General features: G+C 41.7%; 1 protein-coding gene across 6 annotated transcripts in view; it reads left to right on the top strand.

The window, feature by feature from the left end:
• SCAF11 (SR-related CTD associated factor 11) overlaps positions 1-18,167 on the top strand; it is a 73,464-nt gene that overhangs the window by 43,593 nt on the left and 11,704 nt on the right. For all 6 annotated transcript variants that reach the window (XM_089304803.1, XM_008259359.5, XM_089304804.1 and 3 more), the window contains 5 exons: positions 3,361-3,461; positions 6,728-6,789; positions 15,268-15,326; positions 15,480-15,589; positions 16,420-16,521. In XM_089304803.1, coding sequence (XP_089160929.1) covers positions 3,361-3,461; positions 6,728-6,789; positions 15,268-15,326; positions 15,480-15,589; positions 16,420-16,521 — 434 coding nt within the window. The remainder of the gene's footprint in view (positions 1-3,360; positions 3,462-6,727; positions 6,790-15,267; positions 15,327-15,479; positions 15,590-16,419; positions 16,522-18,167) is intronic.

Here is an 18,167-nt window from a genome sequence, read left to right as displayed (position 1 = left end):
TTGAGTGTTGGCTGCTCCATTTCCAGTCCAGGCCCCTGCTAATGTGCATGAAAGCAGTGGAAGGTGGCCCAGCTGTTTGAGCCCCTGCGCCTGCATGGGAGACCAAGAAGGAGATCTGGGTTCTTGGCTTCTGCCTGGCCCAGCCCTGGCTGTTGTGGTCGTTTCGAGAGTGAACCAGCAGAAGGGAGATCTCTCTCCTTCTCTCATTCTTTCTCTGTGTTTCTCTGTAACTCTTCATTTCAAATAAATGAACAAATCTTTTAAAAAATTCCTTATTTATTTATTTGACAGGCAGAGGGACAGAGAGCTCCCATTCCCTAGTTCACTCCCTAAAATCCTGCATTGGCCAGTGCTAGGTTGGGATGAGGTTGGGGCAAAAGCTGGGAGCCAGGACCTCAATCTTAGCGGGTGGCAGGAATCCAATTACTCTAACCATCACTGATTTCTCTCAGGGTCTGCATTAGCAGAAAGCTAGAATCAGGAGTGGAGCTGGAACTCAAGCCCACGCATTCTGATGTGGGACTTGGGACGTCTTTTTAATCTTCATGTTACCTTTTCCTTTTACATTTGAACTCCTTTAAGGTACCTCTGTTTGCAGTTCCCATTGAGCATTCACCTCTATCATCTTATTTTACTAAATTATTCTCCCTAAGGTTTAGAATAATTTTCTGACTTCTAGATACCATGGTTAGTTTTCTGTGCATACCGATGTTGACTATTTTCTATTTCCTTTGATTTCTAGGACATCCTTCTCTTGTGGCGTGTGTGTGTGTGTGTGTGTGTGTGTGTGTCTGATATGTGTATATATGCTTGTTTTTCTAACTTGACTGTTCATAATCTTGTTTGTCATCTCTCTGCTCTTATTCTTTTCTTAATCATTGGGATCCTTATAGGATCTTCTTTTGATTTCTCTGATCTTCTGTCTTTCATTAAGTCTTCTCAAGTACTTTGGTCCCTTTAAGTACTACCTGTGTTTGCATGGCTACTAACATTTATCACTAGCCAAGACATCTTCCCCGAGATCATGCTCTGTGTTGGTAGCCCCTCTGCTGTACATCTCCATCTAGAATACAACAGGAATCTAAACCTTAACAAACCGTAACCTCAATATCATACCCTGTCCTGCCCTAGCCCTGTTAATGATGTCACGTTGCCAGTCATCTGCTTCAGAAATTTCTGGGAATTTTCCGCTTTGCTTTCTCTTGTTTTTGTGATTTCTTCTGCTCAGTGTCTTAAATTTGTTCCGTCTTCATTCCAGTGCTGGTGTCTCTTTGTAGGCCCTCGTGCTGTCATCTAGTCCAGGGTTGTCCAGTGTAAGTGTGCTGCAAACCACGCTGTGATTTAAAATGTTTAGTAGGCACATTAAAAGAGTGAGATGAGACAGATGAAGTGAGTTTTAGTGATATATCTAGTCCAGCATGTCTAATACAGCATTTCAACATGTGATGCTTTTAAAGAATTTTTGCTGAGGTGCTGGCACTCTGGTACAGCGAGTTAAGCTGCCTCCTGCACTGCTTCATCCCGTGTGGGTGCTGGTTCACGTGCAAAGCTGTTCTGTTTCCTTTCTCTCTCTCTCTTTTTTTTTTTTTTTTTTTTGCTGCACTATGTCTGATTCAGCTCCCTACTAATGGCCTCGGAAAAGCAGCAGAAGACGGCCCAAGTACTTGAGCCCCTGCCACCCACCTGGAAAGGAAACCTGGAAGAAGCTCCTGGCTTTGGCCTGGCCTACCCACAGCCATTGGGGCCATTTGGGGAGTGAACAAGTAGATGGAAGATCTTTTTCTGTCTCTACTTCTGTCTCTGTAGCTCTGCCTTTCAAATAAGTAAATAAACTTTTTAAAAATTACAACTGGGAGATTTTATGTTCCTTTTTTTTTTAAAGTTGTACCGTTTGTAAAATCCTGTTGTGTATGATACAGCACATTTGGATTCAGACAAAGCACATCAGAAGTGCTTAGTTGCCACATGTGGCCAGTGACTGTTGTCCTGGACAGTGTAGATGTAGACAATTATGTAAGGGTTGTTTTTGTTTTTGGGATCTTGTTTCTTGGGTATAGTCTCTCTTTAACTGATTCGTTGTCCACATGACTGCCAAAGTTATGTTCCTAAATAATAAGTTGATTATCTCATTCACTTGCTTTACAAACTCCACTTACTCTCTGATACTCATAGAATAAGTCGTTTATTCCAGGACTGTTACATTCTGGTCTTAACAGTTTGACCAACTTCACATCCTGCCTTGCTTCTCTTCTCTGTTCACACTGGCCTCTCAAATGCTTTGTAACTCTGTGTTCTTTTCTCCATCCTGAATATTTTTACCTTAGACAAATTCCCTTTCATTGTTTAAGAGCAACTCTTGAATCATTTACTCATTAAAATCTTCTCTGGGGGCTGGCGCTGTGGTGTAGTAGGCTAAGCCTCTGCCTGCGGAGCTAGCGTCCTATATGGATGTTGGTTCGAGTCCCAGCTGCTCCACTTCTCATCCAGCTCTTTGCTGTGGCCTGGGAAACCAGTAGAAGATGGCCCAAATGCTTGGACCCCTGTACTCATGTGAGAGACCTGGAGGAAGCTCCTGGCTCCTGGTTTTGGATAGGCCCAGCTCCGGCCGTTGCGGCCATTTGGGGAGTGAACCAGTGGATGGAAGACTTCTCTCTCTGTTTCTGCTTCTCTGTAACTCTGCCTTTCAAATAAATAAATTAATTAAAAAATTTTTTTCTCTGACATCCTCAGATGAGTTAATTTCTCAGTTCCATTTGTGTACACAAATCTACGCTCCTCTCTGTTAGGAGCATCTCTTTATAGCCTCTCTCTTTGTTTCAGTTCCCCAGAACTTAGCACACACTAAGCCTGTGGTTTGGCATGCTTGAATAAATAAGCATATGTTTTTTTTGTTTTTTAAGATTTATTTTATTTATTTGAAAGACAGAGTTACAGAGAGATGTAGAGACAGAGAGAGAGAGGTCTTCTATCTGCTGGTTCACTCCTGAAATGGCTGCAACGGCCGGAGCTGAGCCAATCCGAAGTCAGGAGCCAGGAACTTCTTTTGGGTTTCCCATGTGGGGGCAGGGGCCCAAGGACTTGGGCCATTTTCTGCTGCTTTCCCAGACCATAGCAGAGAGCTGGATAAAAGAGGAGCAGGTGGGATTAGAACTGGTGTCCATATGGGATGCTGGCACTTCAGGCCAGGGCTTTAACCCACTGCACCACAGCGCCAACCCCAGCATATGTTTTTTGATTATACTTTTCATTCAGACAATTTTGTTTCTCTTCTTTGTTTTTCTTTTCAGCATTTCAAAGGAAAATTGAAAATTTTTGATGTTGGATAACTGCTTTAAATCGATAATTTTGTTTTCCTCATAGGTTCAAGTTAAAAGACAGTTGAGAGAAACGAAAGACAAGAAAAATGAAGGCTTTTTAACGAAACAGCTTTCCTGTTACGAAAGTTGTAAAGGCTCTGTAAGGTTAGTGATGACCTTTAGAAGTGGAATCCAGGTAGGTATACCAGGAGCTAACTAGTGCACCAGAGAGCTCTTCAGAAAAAGCCAAATGGGCTTAAATGTATTTATTGCTTCTTTGAAAGCGTATAATTGGTAGCATCAACTAAAATCTTGGATTTTAACGTGAGCTCTGTTCTACGTTTTTTTGTTTGTTTGTTTGTTTGTTTTTTTGACAGGCAGAGTGGACAGTGAGAGAGAGAGAGACAGAGAGAAAGGTCTTCCTTTGTCATTGGTTCACCCTCCAATGGCCGCTGCGGCCGGCGTGCTGCGGCCAGCGCACCGCGCTGATCCGATGGCAGGAGCCAGGAGCCAGGTGCTTTTCCTGGTCTCCCATGGGGTGCAGGGCCCAAGCACCTGGGCCATCCTTCACTGCACTCCCTGGCCACAGCAGAGAGCTGGCCTGGAAGAGGGGCAACCAGGACAGAATCCGACACCCCAACTGGGACTAGAACCCGGTGTGCCGGCGCTGCTAGGCGGAGGATTAGCCTAGTGAGCCGCGGCGCCAGCCCTGTTCTATGTTTTGTAAAGTCAGAGTTTTTATCTCTTTTTTTCCTAATGTTTTAAGTTAAAACTTTTGTAAATTGTAAATGCTTACCTTTGTTTTTAGTACTTACCACAGAACTGTAACAATGGTGCTGGTGCTTAGGCCATACCTAGAGCAGCACTGATCTAAGTATCCTGACAAAACAGCAGGGAGTAACTGGTGATATCCTGCGGTGTGTTCTTCCCGAGGCAGTTACAACTGGAACTGCTTATTACCTTTCACAGTTTTCTGACTTGGGTTGTAGCAGGCTCTTGCTACCTCCTGTAGTTAAGTGTTTATGTTTAAAAACTTGGTAATGTATTTGGATTGGTTTCTTTAATTTCTGTTGTTCAAATCCTTACCTTACTTTAGCGCAGTTGTTTAGAATATAGTGCTTAATACTTGTGTTTAATACACAGGTACTTAGCATAGTGTTTGGAACTGAGTGGAATACAAATAGTATACTGGAATTTGATATATTAATGCTTAACTTATTTAATATACTTAAAACTTATCTTTTTTCATCTATATGTATTTAGAAATGTCTAAAAGTTGTAATTTTAAGATATACAATTGTCATAATTAAATCTATAATTGTTTATTTAGCATACCAATTTCTTTTTTTGAAAATATTTATTTGGAAGAGAAAGCAACAGAGAGAGAGAGAGAGAGATCTTTCATTTATTGTCTCACTCCTTAAATGCCCTCAACAGCCAGGTCTGGGCCAGCTTGAAGCCTGGCATGTGAGTGGCAGAGACTCATGTATTTGGGCCATTATCTGCTAGGCAGCATTACAGAGAAGCTGAATCAGAAACAGAGGAGCTGGGACTTGAACCACACCTGCACAATGCCTGTCCTAGAATGCAAATGTTTTAAGAGAATAAATTTATTTAGTTACTAAAACAGTTGGCAGTAATCTCTGAGAATTATTGAGCCCACCACTAATTTATAACATTGTAGCTCCTAAGATCTGAACTTTTGAGAAATTACATTCTTGTGAATAAAGATACAATGTCTTCTGCCAGAAAAACATACTTTTTAGCTACAACACTTCATGTATGGTTTTAATGAATATGCATCTCAAGAGCCTGGCCAGGAGCCCCAAATTTTCTTAAGTATTCTTGAGTCAATTTTGATTTTTGCATTTATTTTTGCATAGTAGGTATTAATACACTTTTCTAAGTTACAGTGAAGAAATAACCTTTTGGCATCTTTGTTCTTGATACAACTCTAATCACTGCCTGTGACATCACAGCTGTGCAATTTTTGCTCCCTTGGAAATACCCAGTTCTTTCTGAAAGTGCAGATTGTCATTACTGAGTGAGGTGTAAGCCTCATGTCTTTTATTTGGGTCTAACACAGCTGAGGTGGTCAATGTGTTTATGAAAAGCTTTCTCTCAGAGCTTTGTTCTAAGAGGTTGGGGTAGGGATATGACAGATACAACGCAGTAGTTTCTTTCGTTCACCACATCATATCCTTAATGATTTATTCCGGGGAGAAAATCTTGGTCACCGTTTGGCTATTTCCAGTATATTCGGAGGTTTTGGAGTCCTTTGGGTGTTTATAGCATGCCTGCCTTTTAGCCTTCTGTTGCTGAGCATACCACACAGAAACGATACATGCAGTTTTATCTCTCCCTTCTAAGTAAAACCGTAACAACCTTGTCTCTCTGATACTCCCTGCGAGTTTCAAATAAGGAATTGAAGAGGTGTTTTTTTTCTTGGTGGTGACCTGGAGTGGAGAATAGCAGCTGGGTATGGAGTAGCAACCAATCAGACTTTGCTAGATTTTTTTTTGGGGGGGTAAGATCTGTTTAGTTAGTTGAAAGGCAGAGAGAAAAAAGGGAGAGAGGGAGGGAAGGAGGGAGGGAAAGAGAGAGATCCTACATCCCTGATTTACTCCCAGATGGCCACAATGGCTAGGGTTGGGCTAGGCCAAAGTTGGAAACCAGAAATTCATCTTAGTCTCCCAAGCAGGTGGCAGGGACCCATGTACTTCCACTCGTCACCCACTGCTTCCCACCACATTAGTGGGAAGCTGGATTGGAAGTGGTTTAGCTGGGAGTCAAAATTGAACTCTGATTTGGGATGTGGACATCACAGCTGGCGACTTAACCTACTATGCAACAACTCCCAGCCCTCTTGGCTGAAATTTTCTAATGGCCCTTTTAGTAGTTTATGTTTACTTCAGATCTGCATGGCTCAGTAGTCAGCCAGCCATGACCAACCAGTGTTGTTTTAAGACTCAGATGTGGGTCAGTGGGCTTAACCTACCGCTTGGAATACCTACATCCCATGTTTGGAGATCCTGTTTGTGTCCTGGCTGCTCCATTTCTGATGTACTTCCTGCTAATGTACTTGCAAAAGCAGCAGAAGATGGCCCAGGTGTTTTAAACAGATGTATAGTTTCAAAGAAAATGCATAGCAAAAGGAGTTAAAGAAAGCAGAATTAGCAGATATCAGGGGAAAAAAATAAAGACATTATTGTCTAAAGATTGAGATGGTACAACTCATATAAAATTCTGACTGACATTCCAGTATCTCATAGGAGTTTGTGAGAGTGTTATTTAAGCCATTTATCAGACTTTCAAGATAGTTAATAAAATGCATTTATATTAGATTTTGTTTGAATGGATAATTAGTTCAAAGCAAGTGAGCAGAATGAGGATTTTCGTTTAATTCTTTCAAATTTTTTTGATGTTTACAGAAGAAAAATTACTGGAAGAGAAGATCTAAGTGCAAGAGTTCATGATTTGAGGATCATACATGGTATGTTTTGTTCATGTGTTCTACCTTTTCTTGTTTTTTAGTTTAATGGTTGTACCAGAATTCTCATTACTGGTTTTGAGAATAGTAGAGCATAGAGCTCTGTAAACTGTATTCAGTTGCACATAAACTTTACTTTCCTGGGATCATTGGTGCTGTTCTCTTTCTACTTTTTCTTTTTGCTCAGCTTGGAGGAAGGGTGTATGTGTGTGTGGGAAGCAGGGGAGGGGTAGTGTTGATAGCAAAGAGTATTTCCCAGCTGCTCGGTGTTTAGCATCCTGAACTGTGGTTTTACGTCCCTTAGTAGTGCAGACCACCTTAGGGAAGAAGAGCTAAAATACCTGTAGGCCAGTGGCTGTGTCAGCAGCAAAGGAAATCTGTGACAGCAAGACACTAAATCACAGTTCCAGAGGCAGCTGTGATTTGACCTACAGCCAGACGTTCAGTTTGAAGTTTTGTCTGGAAATGGAGCACCGCTAATACATACACCTCATGAGCAGATAAATATTCCTGTCTTTCACCTGTGCAATGTGTGATTCTGTTAATCCAGGTAGGCTTTGTAGCGAGGCCTGAGCAAACGAGCCCCCCCAAGGATGCCGCGGTCGTCCTTGCAGTGCCTGCTGTTGGCTCTGCTTTAGTAGCCTGTAACTTGGAGCTGTTTGTAAGCCAGGAGGTGGGCGTTTGCTTTCTAGGCATGTTAAAGCGATTTTCAAGTAATAGATAGAACTAATTGGTTAATCAGTGAGGTAGAAAGCAATGAATGCACTTATTTTATTTAAAAATAAATAACTTTTTAATGCATTTTGAATACCAAATTTGGTTGTTTGTTTTGTTTTTCTGATTGGAATTTACATGATCTCAGGTTAGATTTGTAGATTAATAAGTGTTCTACCTTTGATGATTTTCTATTAAAGTGAAATTGCATTAAAAGTTTGTTGTGATCTCTGGACTTCAGTGGTTAAAAGAACTTTTCATTTGTTGATTGACCTCTGGCTATGAATATGAGTTTGTTTTATTGTGAGACTGCTGTAGATTGACATCTTTTCTTACTGTGAGCTGCTTGGTAATTTAGGTTGCAAAATTGAATTGTAGAAGGTGAAATGATTTTTAAAATTTTCTGTGGAGAGTTTGGCCTAATCTCATTATCTTAATCTGAGTTTTACCACCACAGTAATTTTCTTTTAAATATGTATCTCCTGCCTGGAGTTTTTTTTTTTTTTTTTTTTTTTTTTTTTTTTAATTTATTTGACAGGTAGAGTTAGACAGTGAGAGAAAGAGAAAGGTCTTCCTTCGTTGGTTCACCCTCCCCCGTCCCCAAATGGCCACTATGGCTGGAGTTACGCCAATCTGAAGCCAGGAACCAGGTGCCTCCTCCTGGTCTCCCACGCGGCTGCAGGTGCCCAAGCACTTGGGCCATCCTCCACTGTACTCCCTGGCCACAGCAGAGAGCTGGACTGGAAGAGGAGCAACCAGGAAACCAGAACTAGAACCGGCCACCCATATGGGATGCTGGCGCTGCAGGCAGAGGATTAGCCAAGTGAGCTGCGGTGCCAGCCACTGCTTGGAGTTTTTAGAAACATCAACAGATCAGTAGAGGCCATTTATAAGAATGTAAGATTCATTCTGATCTGAGATTTTCTTTTTCTGTTTAGAATAGTAAATGGACATCATAATCCAGTTTAAGACATCTTAGTGGACTTCTTAAGCCAATTTAAGGTTGCATAGCTAACTTAAAATTTTTAGAAAAAAATTTTCCTCTCAGGTTAACATTGTGTAAGATTTGCAACCTAATGTTCTGTGTATTTAAAATGCCTAAAGTCATTTATTTGGTTTAGGATAGGCAGGAATACACATTACACTTATGAGTAAATAATATGAGTATCTGCTAGGTAGTTATGAGCAAGTATACTAATGAGCCAGTCTGGACTGATTTGAAGGGAACTAAGTACATATTGATTAACCATTTAGTTCATTTTTCTTTGATATATGAGAATTTGGTAAGTGACAGGTCTGGTTTTTCTTCACATATTGAGACATTAGTTAACTTAAAAACTACTTTGGTTTAAATTCTGCTTCATAGTTAACACATATCCAGAGTAAGATGTTTATTTTCAGGGAGGCAAAAGGAAATGAGAGCTCTTTTTCATTCAACAAAGACTTACTGTGGCAGTAGTGATCAAAAGAGAAAAAATGTCAGTAGTGTGTCCTCTTGTGGGCATTAAAAAGATGTAAGACTAGTAGTAATAGGTGCTTTAAAGAAAAAACTCAGTAAAGTATTTTAGGATTATGGTATTGTGGAGATATTTTTATATGAAGGGTCAGGGAAAGCCTTGTAAAGATGTGTTTGAGCAGTGATCTTAGAGAAATAAGGAATTAAGCATAATGACATCTGAGGAACTTAGCAAGCGTAAATAAAAGCCCTATGGTAGTATTCTTGGTATGTTCAAGGAACAGCAGAGAGGCCATTGTAGCTAGAAAGACTGAGGCAGATGGAGGAGGAAGAGTCACATTGTTGGGGTAGGTCATTCAGGCCCTCTGTGAGATTGGAAACATTATCAGGGTATCATGATCTGACACTTTTGTTGTTGTTGCTGTTAAAGATTTATTTATTTATTTGAAAGAGTTACATGGGGGGGGGGTCATCCATCTAATGGTTCACTCCCCAATTGGCCGCAACAGCCGAAGCTGCGCCGATCCGAAGCCAGGAGCCAGAAGCTTCTTCCGGGTCTCCCACGTGGGTGCAGGGACCCAAGGACTTGGGCCATCTTCTACTGCTTTCCCGGACCATAGCAGAGAGCTGGACTGGAAGTGGAGCAGCCGGGTCTCAAACTGGTGTCCATATGGGATGCTGGCACTGCAGGCCAGGGTGTTAACCCTCTGCACCACAGCGCCGGCCCCAGATCTGACAAATTTTTAAAGGCTCACTCTGGCAGAGGGAAGAAAATCGCAGGAGGGTAGGAGTAGAAGCCAAGATTGACTGGTTAGGTGACAGCTTTCCTCGCTGCAGATTACTGTGGCTTAGGCCAGTAGACGTGATGAGAAGACTTCAGTTCTGTATAGGTGGTATTTCAAAGGTGAGCCTGCCAGATAGGTGGGTGGATTGGTTGTAAGATACAAGAAAGAAGGAAGTTAAAGGTTGACTCTGAGGTTACGGAGAAAGGGAGGTGGGGAAGAGAATGTGTGGGAGGGTTAAGTCAAAAACTGTCATTTGAGAGAAGAATGGTAGTTGCTGGGGGAAGGAGGAAATGGAGAGGTGCTAGTCAAGGGGTCCAGAGATTTATTTATGCATGATGAGTAAGTTCTGAAAACCTGAAGTCAACAGTGGAAATGTAGTAATGGTATTGTGTTGAGATTTGATCACTGGGCAGATATCAAGTGTTCTTACTATAAAATTAATGTGAGATGGTAGTTATGTTAATTAGCTTGGTGATGGTAATTATTCACAGTGTGTTTATGTATCAGAATGTTAAGTAGTATACCTTAAGTATTTGCAGTTTTGTCAATTATACCTTGGTAAAGATGGGGGAAATTATGTTTTGAATATGTAGAATATCTAGCATATATCCAAATAGAGATACTCTCAAGAAATATGTGTGTTTGTATATTATGTATAAATAAGAACTATTCACCTTTGTCTTATTTAGTGGTGATCAGTTTCTGTTGATACATGTGTATCTGTACTTTGTTCCTATGTGAAACTGGTGATTTCTTCTGGCTTATCATATCTTTCCTCACTCTCGAGTTCAGGAAAAAATGACTAAGACCATGATGATTGAAAAGAAGAATGAGATCATAGAGAATTTTGATCAGCAAAGCTAAAATTTATGTATACAGTATCATAAGCAGTAATGCTATGCAAATATTTGGGTTCTTCAAAAAGTTCATGGACAGTGAACTCTGAAAAACTATGCATGGGTTCTAAGAAAATTTTTGCACCCAAGTGAACTCTCACTAACTTATGGAACATGAGCAGATTCTGATTTGAGAAACTGAGAAGAATAAGACGTCAGTTTGAAAAGAGTTCCTATCAGAGCAGCATGTGTTTTGCTACAATTGAAACAAAAACAAACATTCACATTATGAATATTGTATAGAAGAATGATAAAATCATTTATATTATCCCCATAAACCTTTCATATATTAATCTAAAGAAATCAGCAATTTACAATTGGGTAACTTTTTTTTTTTTTTCTTTGACAGGCAGAGTGGACAGTGAGAGAGAGAGACAGAGAGAAAGGTCTTCCTTTGCCGTTGGTTCACCCTCCAATGGCCGCTGTGGCCGGCGCTCCGCGCTGATCCGAAGGCAGGAGCCAGGTGCTTCTCCTGGTCTCCCATGGGGTGCAGGGCCCAAGCACCTGGGCCATCCTCCACTGCACTCCCGGGCCACAGCAGAGAGCTGGCCTGGAAGAAGGGCAACTGGGACAGAATCTGGCACCCCGACCGGGACTAGAACCCGGTGTGCCGGCGCTATAAGGTGGAGGATTAGCCTAGTGAGCTGCAGCGCCGGCCGGGTAACTTATTTTAAGAGAGGATAAGAGTGTTGAAGATGAAGCCACCATTAGTTTGTGAGGAAAAAAATTCATCTTGCTAGCACCCTTACTGAAGAGGAACAACAGTTAACAATAAATGATAGCTAGCAACATAGACGTTTTAGTTGGCTCAGTTTATATATTTCTGACTGAAAAAGTGGAGCTAAGTTTTATTTATTTATTTGAGAGGCAGAGCAACAGAGAGGGAGGGAGGGAGGGAGAGAGAGAGAGAGAAAGTGAGAGATCAAGATCAAGAGAGAGAGAGCTTCCATCTGCTTGTTCACTCCTTAAATGGCTATAACAGCCAGGAACTGTAGCCTGGTTTCCCACATGGGTGGCTCAAGTTCTTGGACCATCTCTGCTGCCTTCCCAGGCTCATTAGTAGGAAGATAGAATAAAAACAGAGCATCCAGGACTTGAACTGGCACTCTGACACAGTATGTCTGCATCACAAGCAGTGGCTGAACTCACTGTGCTGCAATGCTGGCTCCCAGTGGATATGTTAAACAAATGGGGCCGGTGCTGTAGTGTAGTGGGTAAAGACCCCGCCTGTAGTGCCGGCTTCTCATATAGGCTCTGGTTCGAGTCTTGGCTGCTCCACTTCTGATCCAGCTTTCTGCCTGGAAAAGCACTAGGAGATGGCCCAAAGTGCTTGGGCCCCTGCACCTCGTGGAAGACACAGAAGAAGCTTGTGGCTCCTATCTTTGGATTGGCACAGCTCCATCTGTTGCGGCCATTTGGGGAGTGAAGCAGTGGATGAGATACTTCTCTCTCTGCCTTTGCCATTGCCTCTGCCTCTCTGTAACTCTTCCTTTCAAGTAAATAAATCTCTCTCTCTCTCTTTTTTTTTTTAAGAAAGATCCTAAAGCATTTCTTCCAAGAATTGTAACAGGAGATGAAACATTGCTTTGTCAGTACAATCCTGGAGGTAAACCAGAAACAAAGCAATGGCTACTAAGTGGTGGAAGTGGATCAGTCAAAGCCAGAGCAGACTGGTCAGGAGCAAAGGTCATGGCAACAGTTTCTTGTGTTACTCAAGGCATTTTGCTGGTTCATATTCTGGAGGGCTAAAGAATGATAGCATTTGTTTGTTCTGAGAATGTGTTGAGAAAAGTGGCCAAAACTTCAGTAGAAAAACGCCCAAGAGAGTTTCCCAGAGAATCCTTCACCACTATAGAACTCTGACATCAAGTAAAGGGCAACTTTGTAAAAGTCTTGATGCAAAATCATCAGATCTCCATTTTATATCCATCTTAAAAGTCCTGATTGGTTTCTTCTTCATTCTTTCTTTCCTAATCTTAAAAAACATCAAAGGGTACCCATTTTCCTTTAGTTAATATTTAAAAACTCTCCAGAGGCAGTCATTGTGACACAGCAGGGTAAGTCACTATGTGGGAATGCTGGTTCGAGTCCTGGCTGCTCTTCTTCCAGTATGGCTTTCTGTTCATGCCTTCTGGGAGGCAGCAGATGGTGGATCAAGTGCTTGAGCTCCTGCCTACTTTGTGGGAGACTTGATTAGAATTCCTGGCTCTTGGCTTTGGGCTGGCCCAGCTCCAGCTGTTCTGTGTGTTTGGGGAGTGAACAAGTAGATGGATGATCTCTCTCTCTCTGTCACCCTGCCTTTCAAAAAAAATTAAAAATAAATGTTTTAAAAATAAGTAACAATGCCATAAATTCTCTTCTAAGAAAAAAAAATGCCCTTGATTTACATTCCTAGTCTTTTTTTTTTTTTTAATTTGAAAGAGCTACAAAGAGAAGTAGAGAAAGAGAGAGAGAGAGAGTCTTCCATCTGATGGTTCACTCCCTAAATGGCTGCAAAGGCTAGAGCTGAGCCGATCCAAAGCTGGTAGCCAAGAGCTTCTTCTGGATCTCCCACGTGGGTACAGGGGCCCGACGACTTGGACCCTCTTCTGCTGCTTTCCCAGGCCATAGCAGGGACCTGGATCAGAAGTGGAGCAGGCAGAGCTTTAACCTGCTGTACCACAATGGTGGTGTGGTAAATTCTTAGAACCCTCAGTTACATAGACTAAATAATTGATATCATTGTTCAGAAAGTGTTTTGAATTTGATGGAACTTCTGGTGAGAAATAAAGATGCTATTTTTAATTTATGGTTTTGAACATTTTGAAGCCTCCTCATAGACAACATTAAAAAATTTTGTTTTGTTCTGTTCCCCCCCCCCCCCTTTTTCTTGTGCCATGAAGTGGTGAAACCAGTTTAAGAAAACTAATGTGATACAGGCATTTCAAAAAGATGGGAAGTCAGGTAGCCTCTTAGAAAGTTTCTAAAGCTGTCAAAAGAGGAGGCAGTGGAGCCGGCGCTGTGGCATAGTGGGCTAAGCCTCTGCCTGTGGCATCCCCTATGGGCACCAGTTCATGTCCCAGCTGCTCCTCTTCTAATCCAGCTCTCAGCTGAGGGCCTGGAAAGCAATGAAAGGTGACCCAAGTGCTTGAGCCTGTGCACCTGCATTGGAAACCAGGAAGAAGCTCTTGGCTTTGAGTCATTCCAGCTCTGGCCATTGCTGTCATCTGGGGAGTGAGCCTGCAGATAGAAGACCTCTTTCTCTGTCTCTCCCTCTTTTTGTCTTTAACTGTGCCTCTCAAATAAATAAATAAAATCTTCAAAAGAAAAAGAAAATGAGAAGTTAGTAAGCTATTTCTGTCCTCTGATGTTAGGTTGCCTTTTTGTCTTTACAGCTTATTAAACGTGTCCCTTATTTGATGAATAATGATGAGCCCATTTTTAAAAATATTTATTTTATTTATTTGAAAGAATTTTACACACACACACACACACACACACACACGCACACACACACACAGATCTTCCATCTGCTGATTAACTCCCCAAATGACTGCAACAAGTGGAGCTGGGCCAGGCTGAAGTCAGAAACTTATCCAGGGGGCCAGCACTGTGGCATAGCAGGTAAAGCCGCCACCTGCAGTGCTGGCCTCCGGGCGCCATTTTGAGTCCTGGATGCTCCACTTCTTATCCAGTTCTCTGCTATGGCCTGGGAAAGCAATGGAAGATGGCCCAAGCCCTTGGTCCCCTGCATAGGAGATCCAGAAGAAGCTCCTGGCTCCTGGCTTCAGATCAGCTGGAAGTGGATGTCAGTGGCCAAATGGTAATTTATGGTTGAGAGTGCCGATGGCCCCAGGTTCCTGGTCAGCTTCTTCTTCTTCTTCTCTTTTTTTTTTTTTTTTTTTTAATTTTTGACAGGCAGAGTGGACAGTGAGAGAGAGAGACAGAGAGAAAGGTCTTCCTTTGCTGTTGGTTCACCCTCCAATGGCCGCTGTGGCCGGCGCACTGCGGCCGGCGCACCGCGCTGATCCGATGGCAGGAGCCAGGAGCCAGGTGCTTTTCCTGGTCTCCCATGGGGTGCAGGGCCCAAGCACCTGGGCCATCCTCCACTGCACTCCCTGGCCACAGCAGAGAGCTGGCCTGGAAGAGGGGCAACCGGGACTAGAACCCGGTGTGCCGGCGCCACTAGGTGGAGGATTAGCCTAGTGAGCCGCGGCGCCAGCCTCAGCTTCTTCTTGAGATGAGTTAACAGTACCTCTTCCTAAGAGAAAAGCTAGGAAAGAACTATTAGGTTGACTCCTTGTGTATACTTTTTGTGACAAGGTGGCTGAAGTTTGAATGGTGTGGCAAAAAATGTTAACTAGAATTTTGGTATTCTGGTGTCTGAGCATTGCAGTTTTGCACATCGGTCTTCTCTGTTGTGGCCTTTTATATTTTCTCATATCTTTGGCTTAACAACATAGGATGGGAGAGTTTTATAAACATAATGTTTATAAACCTTATATATGGAAATTATTTGAAATGCAGCTTTTGTATTAACTTTCTCTTGCCAGTGTCAGTACTGGTTTACAGCTATTATCAGTATTGCTTTACAGCTTTTTAAAATAAAAATTAAGACAAGGTAACCAAATCCTTCTGTGTCTTTATATAGGAAACTCTTCACACAGAGAAACAGGAGGAAAGAAAAATGCAGTAATAAAGATAAATAAGGTTTGTTGAAATAAAAAATTTGTAGGTAATAACACTTCATGCTTATTTAGTACATGGTTCTAGTGCCTCAAGTATATAAAAATGTTTTCATGTAACTATTATGTACCTATATTGAGGTATTTGTCTTTGATTAATGGTATCTTATTTTTCTAGCCTCGACGAGCAAATCAACATGGAAGTCGGTGCTTCAGAAATTTTTTCTCCAATATCTTTTCTTCTAATTGTTACACTGGAGAATCTTCTCTTATCTGTCAATCTTATTGGTTAGTATTTTCTTTTATTAATTTTTGCAATTTATACATGATATTTTCAGTGTTTTAATTATAGTTTGATGGGAATAAAATTTGGGCCTCAAAGTTGTAAAAGTCTCACTTTGTTTTTAGATTTTTTAAAAAATAAACAGATTCTAGCAAAGAAGCATCTGTTTTGTGAGTATCTCTCTTATGCAGTGACTGCCTATTATTTTCTTTTCATAAGTTGGGTAAGTTCTGAACAAGCTTGTGCATGAGACAGAAAGAGAGAATTTGTTAAGCTGTAGAAGTAGTACTTAATAAAGCAGAGCCCTGTTAGAACAGGTGTCACCTTTCACCTCAAAGTGACAGCCATCTGGAAACTAGGTAGATATTTGTGGAATTTAAAGATTAAATTGAGGTTTCAAAAATCACAATTAGTTGAACAAACCAGACAGAGTAAGAGTGTGTAATTTAATGTTAGAACTTAGCAAGGTACCAAAGAACCCATCACAGCTAAGTAGCCTTTTAAAAAGTTAAACTAGATCCAGTTTTTGGTTGCAGTAAGTGTGCTTTATTTTTTTTTGTCTTTTCCTCTTAGAGTGGGAAAATATTACACCCACAATTTATCCTAAGTATGAAGCTATTAGTCTGAATTAACTTTTTAAAAAAATTGGATGATTAATGTTAATATAAAATTTTTGCTTATTTTAGGAATGAGTTTATTTTGAAAATGTTCAAATAGAAAAACATATGCTTCATATTATTAGGCAGGAAAACTGCTGCTGTTCTTGATGTAAGCCTATTTAAATCAAAAATTAAATATTTGGCGTTCCCATGACCCTCCAAAATTTATCTTTCAGTACAGAATTTATAGAAGTCAATGAAATCAGTGAATTGATTAGGCAGAAGAGGCGAGAACTGGAATTGTCATGGTTTCCTGATACGTTACCTGGAATTGGAAGGTAAAAAAAAAAGATTACTAAAGTGTTTATATGCTGTCATGAACACAGAATAGCATTAATACTTCTTTGGTACAGGGGCACATTATTCAATAAGAATCTTCCTAAGGAATTGTCCTACAAAGCTTTGGTGTTTCAAATGCCCTTGGAAGTGTCTCCTTAGTGTTGGTTTTCTAGTGTAAGCATTTCTGTGCTAGAGTAATTTACAAGGGAGAGCACCTGGGCCTGATACTGTGGCACAACAGGTTAAGCCTCCCTCTTCTGCGCTGGTGTCCGAAAGAGGCACCAGTTTCAGTCCTGGCTCCTCTATTTCCAATCCATCTCTCCCTGCTAAGGTACTGGGAAAGCATCAGAAGATGGCCCAAGTACTTGGGCCCTTGCACCCAGGTGGGAGACTTGGTGAATCTCCTGGCTTTGGCCTGGTCCAGCCCTGGCCATTGTGGCCATTTGGGGAGCGAACCATCAGATGGAAGACCCCCACCCCTGGTGTGTGTGTGTGTATGTGTGTATGTGTGTGTAACTCTGCCTTTCAGGAAAAATGTGGCATGTACACACCCAGAAATATTATTCAGCCTTAAAAAGGCCAAGAGAGGAGTGAGCCAAAGGATGGAAGATCTGTCTCCTCCCTCTCTCTGTCTCTTCATTTGAAAAAAGAGACATGGAGGGGCTGGCGCTGTGGCGTAGAGGGTTAACGCCCTGGCTTGAAGCGCCAACATCCCACGTGGGCACCGGTTCTAGGCCTGGCTGCTCCTCTTCAGATCCAGCTCTCTGCGATGGCCTGGGAAAGCAGAGAGGAAGACCTCTCTCTCTGTCTCCACCTCTCCCTGAAACTCTGTCTTTCAAATAAATAAAATAAATCTTACAGAAAGAAAAAAGATGGGTGGGGTGTGAGAGCATCTACAGAACGTTTGTTTCTTGCGAGCATTCCCACCGTTACGCTTCCTCTGCTCTGTGCCCTTCCTGGTACCTTGCGCTGAAGCTCTGTTACTATAGTCCCCTTCTCCAAAATGTCCTTCTGAATGGGTAGTCAGTCATGTGTCTTCTCTGCCTTGGCATTTGTGACTGTGTGTCCTCTGGTACTTCTGGATGTAGGTCCTGAAGCTCGTAGCCAAATGCCCTGTCCATAATTTGTACTTAAATCAGACTGCTCTGTAAAGCTCATTCCTGGAGAACAGTAGTATTTTATCTTTTATGTCACTAGAATGTGGTTCTGCATTTACCCTCTCAGAATAAGAACAGAGCCTAAATAGAAATAAAATTAGGAAGTCCAGGTATGTACATAACAAAACTTTCCTTACAGTTACATATTTTTGTACAAGTTACACACTGTTTTTCAAGCTTCTCTTCTACTCTAGAATCTCACTATTCTGAATGAAGTAATGGTTGTTAGGAGAACTCAGCTGAACAAGGAGGAGTACAAACAGGAGCTGACAAGGGCCTTGGGCTGGAATGCAGACAGTTGTGGAGGGTTGTAACAGGTCTGTCCACACATTGGGTGCATTAAAGAGCCATTGTCCTCAGAGTGAGGAATTTTACCATGACACTGATAGTACAGCACTCACTGGTTGCCTGGGGAGGAGGAAGTAGGGTAGAAGCGTGTGAGGTGTCTTCTAGACAGGCGAGAATGCCAACTTTCTAGACTGGGCTGT

The sequence above is a fragment of the Oryctolagus cuniculus genome, chromosome 9 (genome assembly GCF_051225735.1).
Source record: "Oryctolagus cuniculus isolate XC-2025 breed Fujian yellow rabbit chromosome 9, ASM5122573v1, whole genome shotgun sequence".
NCBI classification, from domain to species: domain Eukaryota; kingdom Metazoa; phylum Chordata; class Mammalia; order Lagomorpha; family Leporidae; genus Oryctolagus; species Oryctolagus cuniculus.
This window is presented reverse-complemented; position numbering and strand designations above follow the sequence as displayed.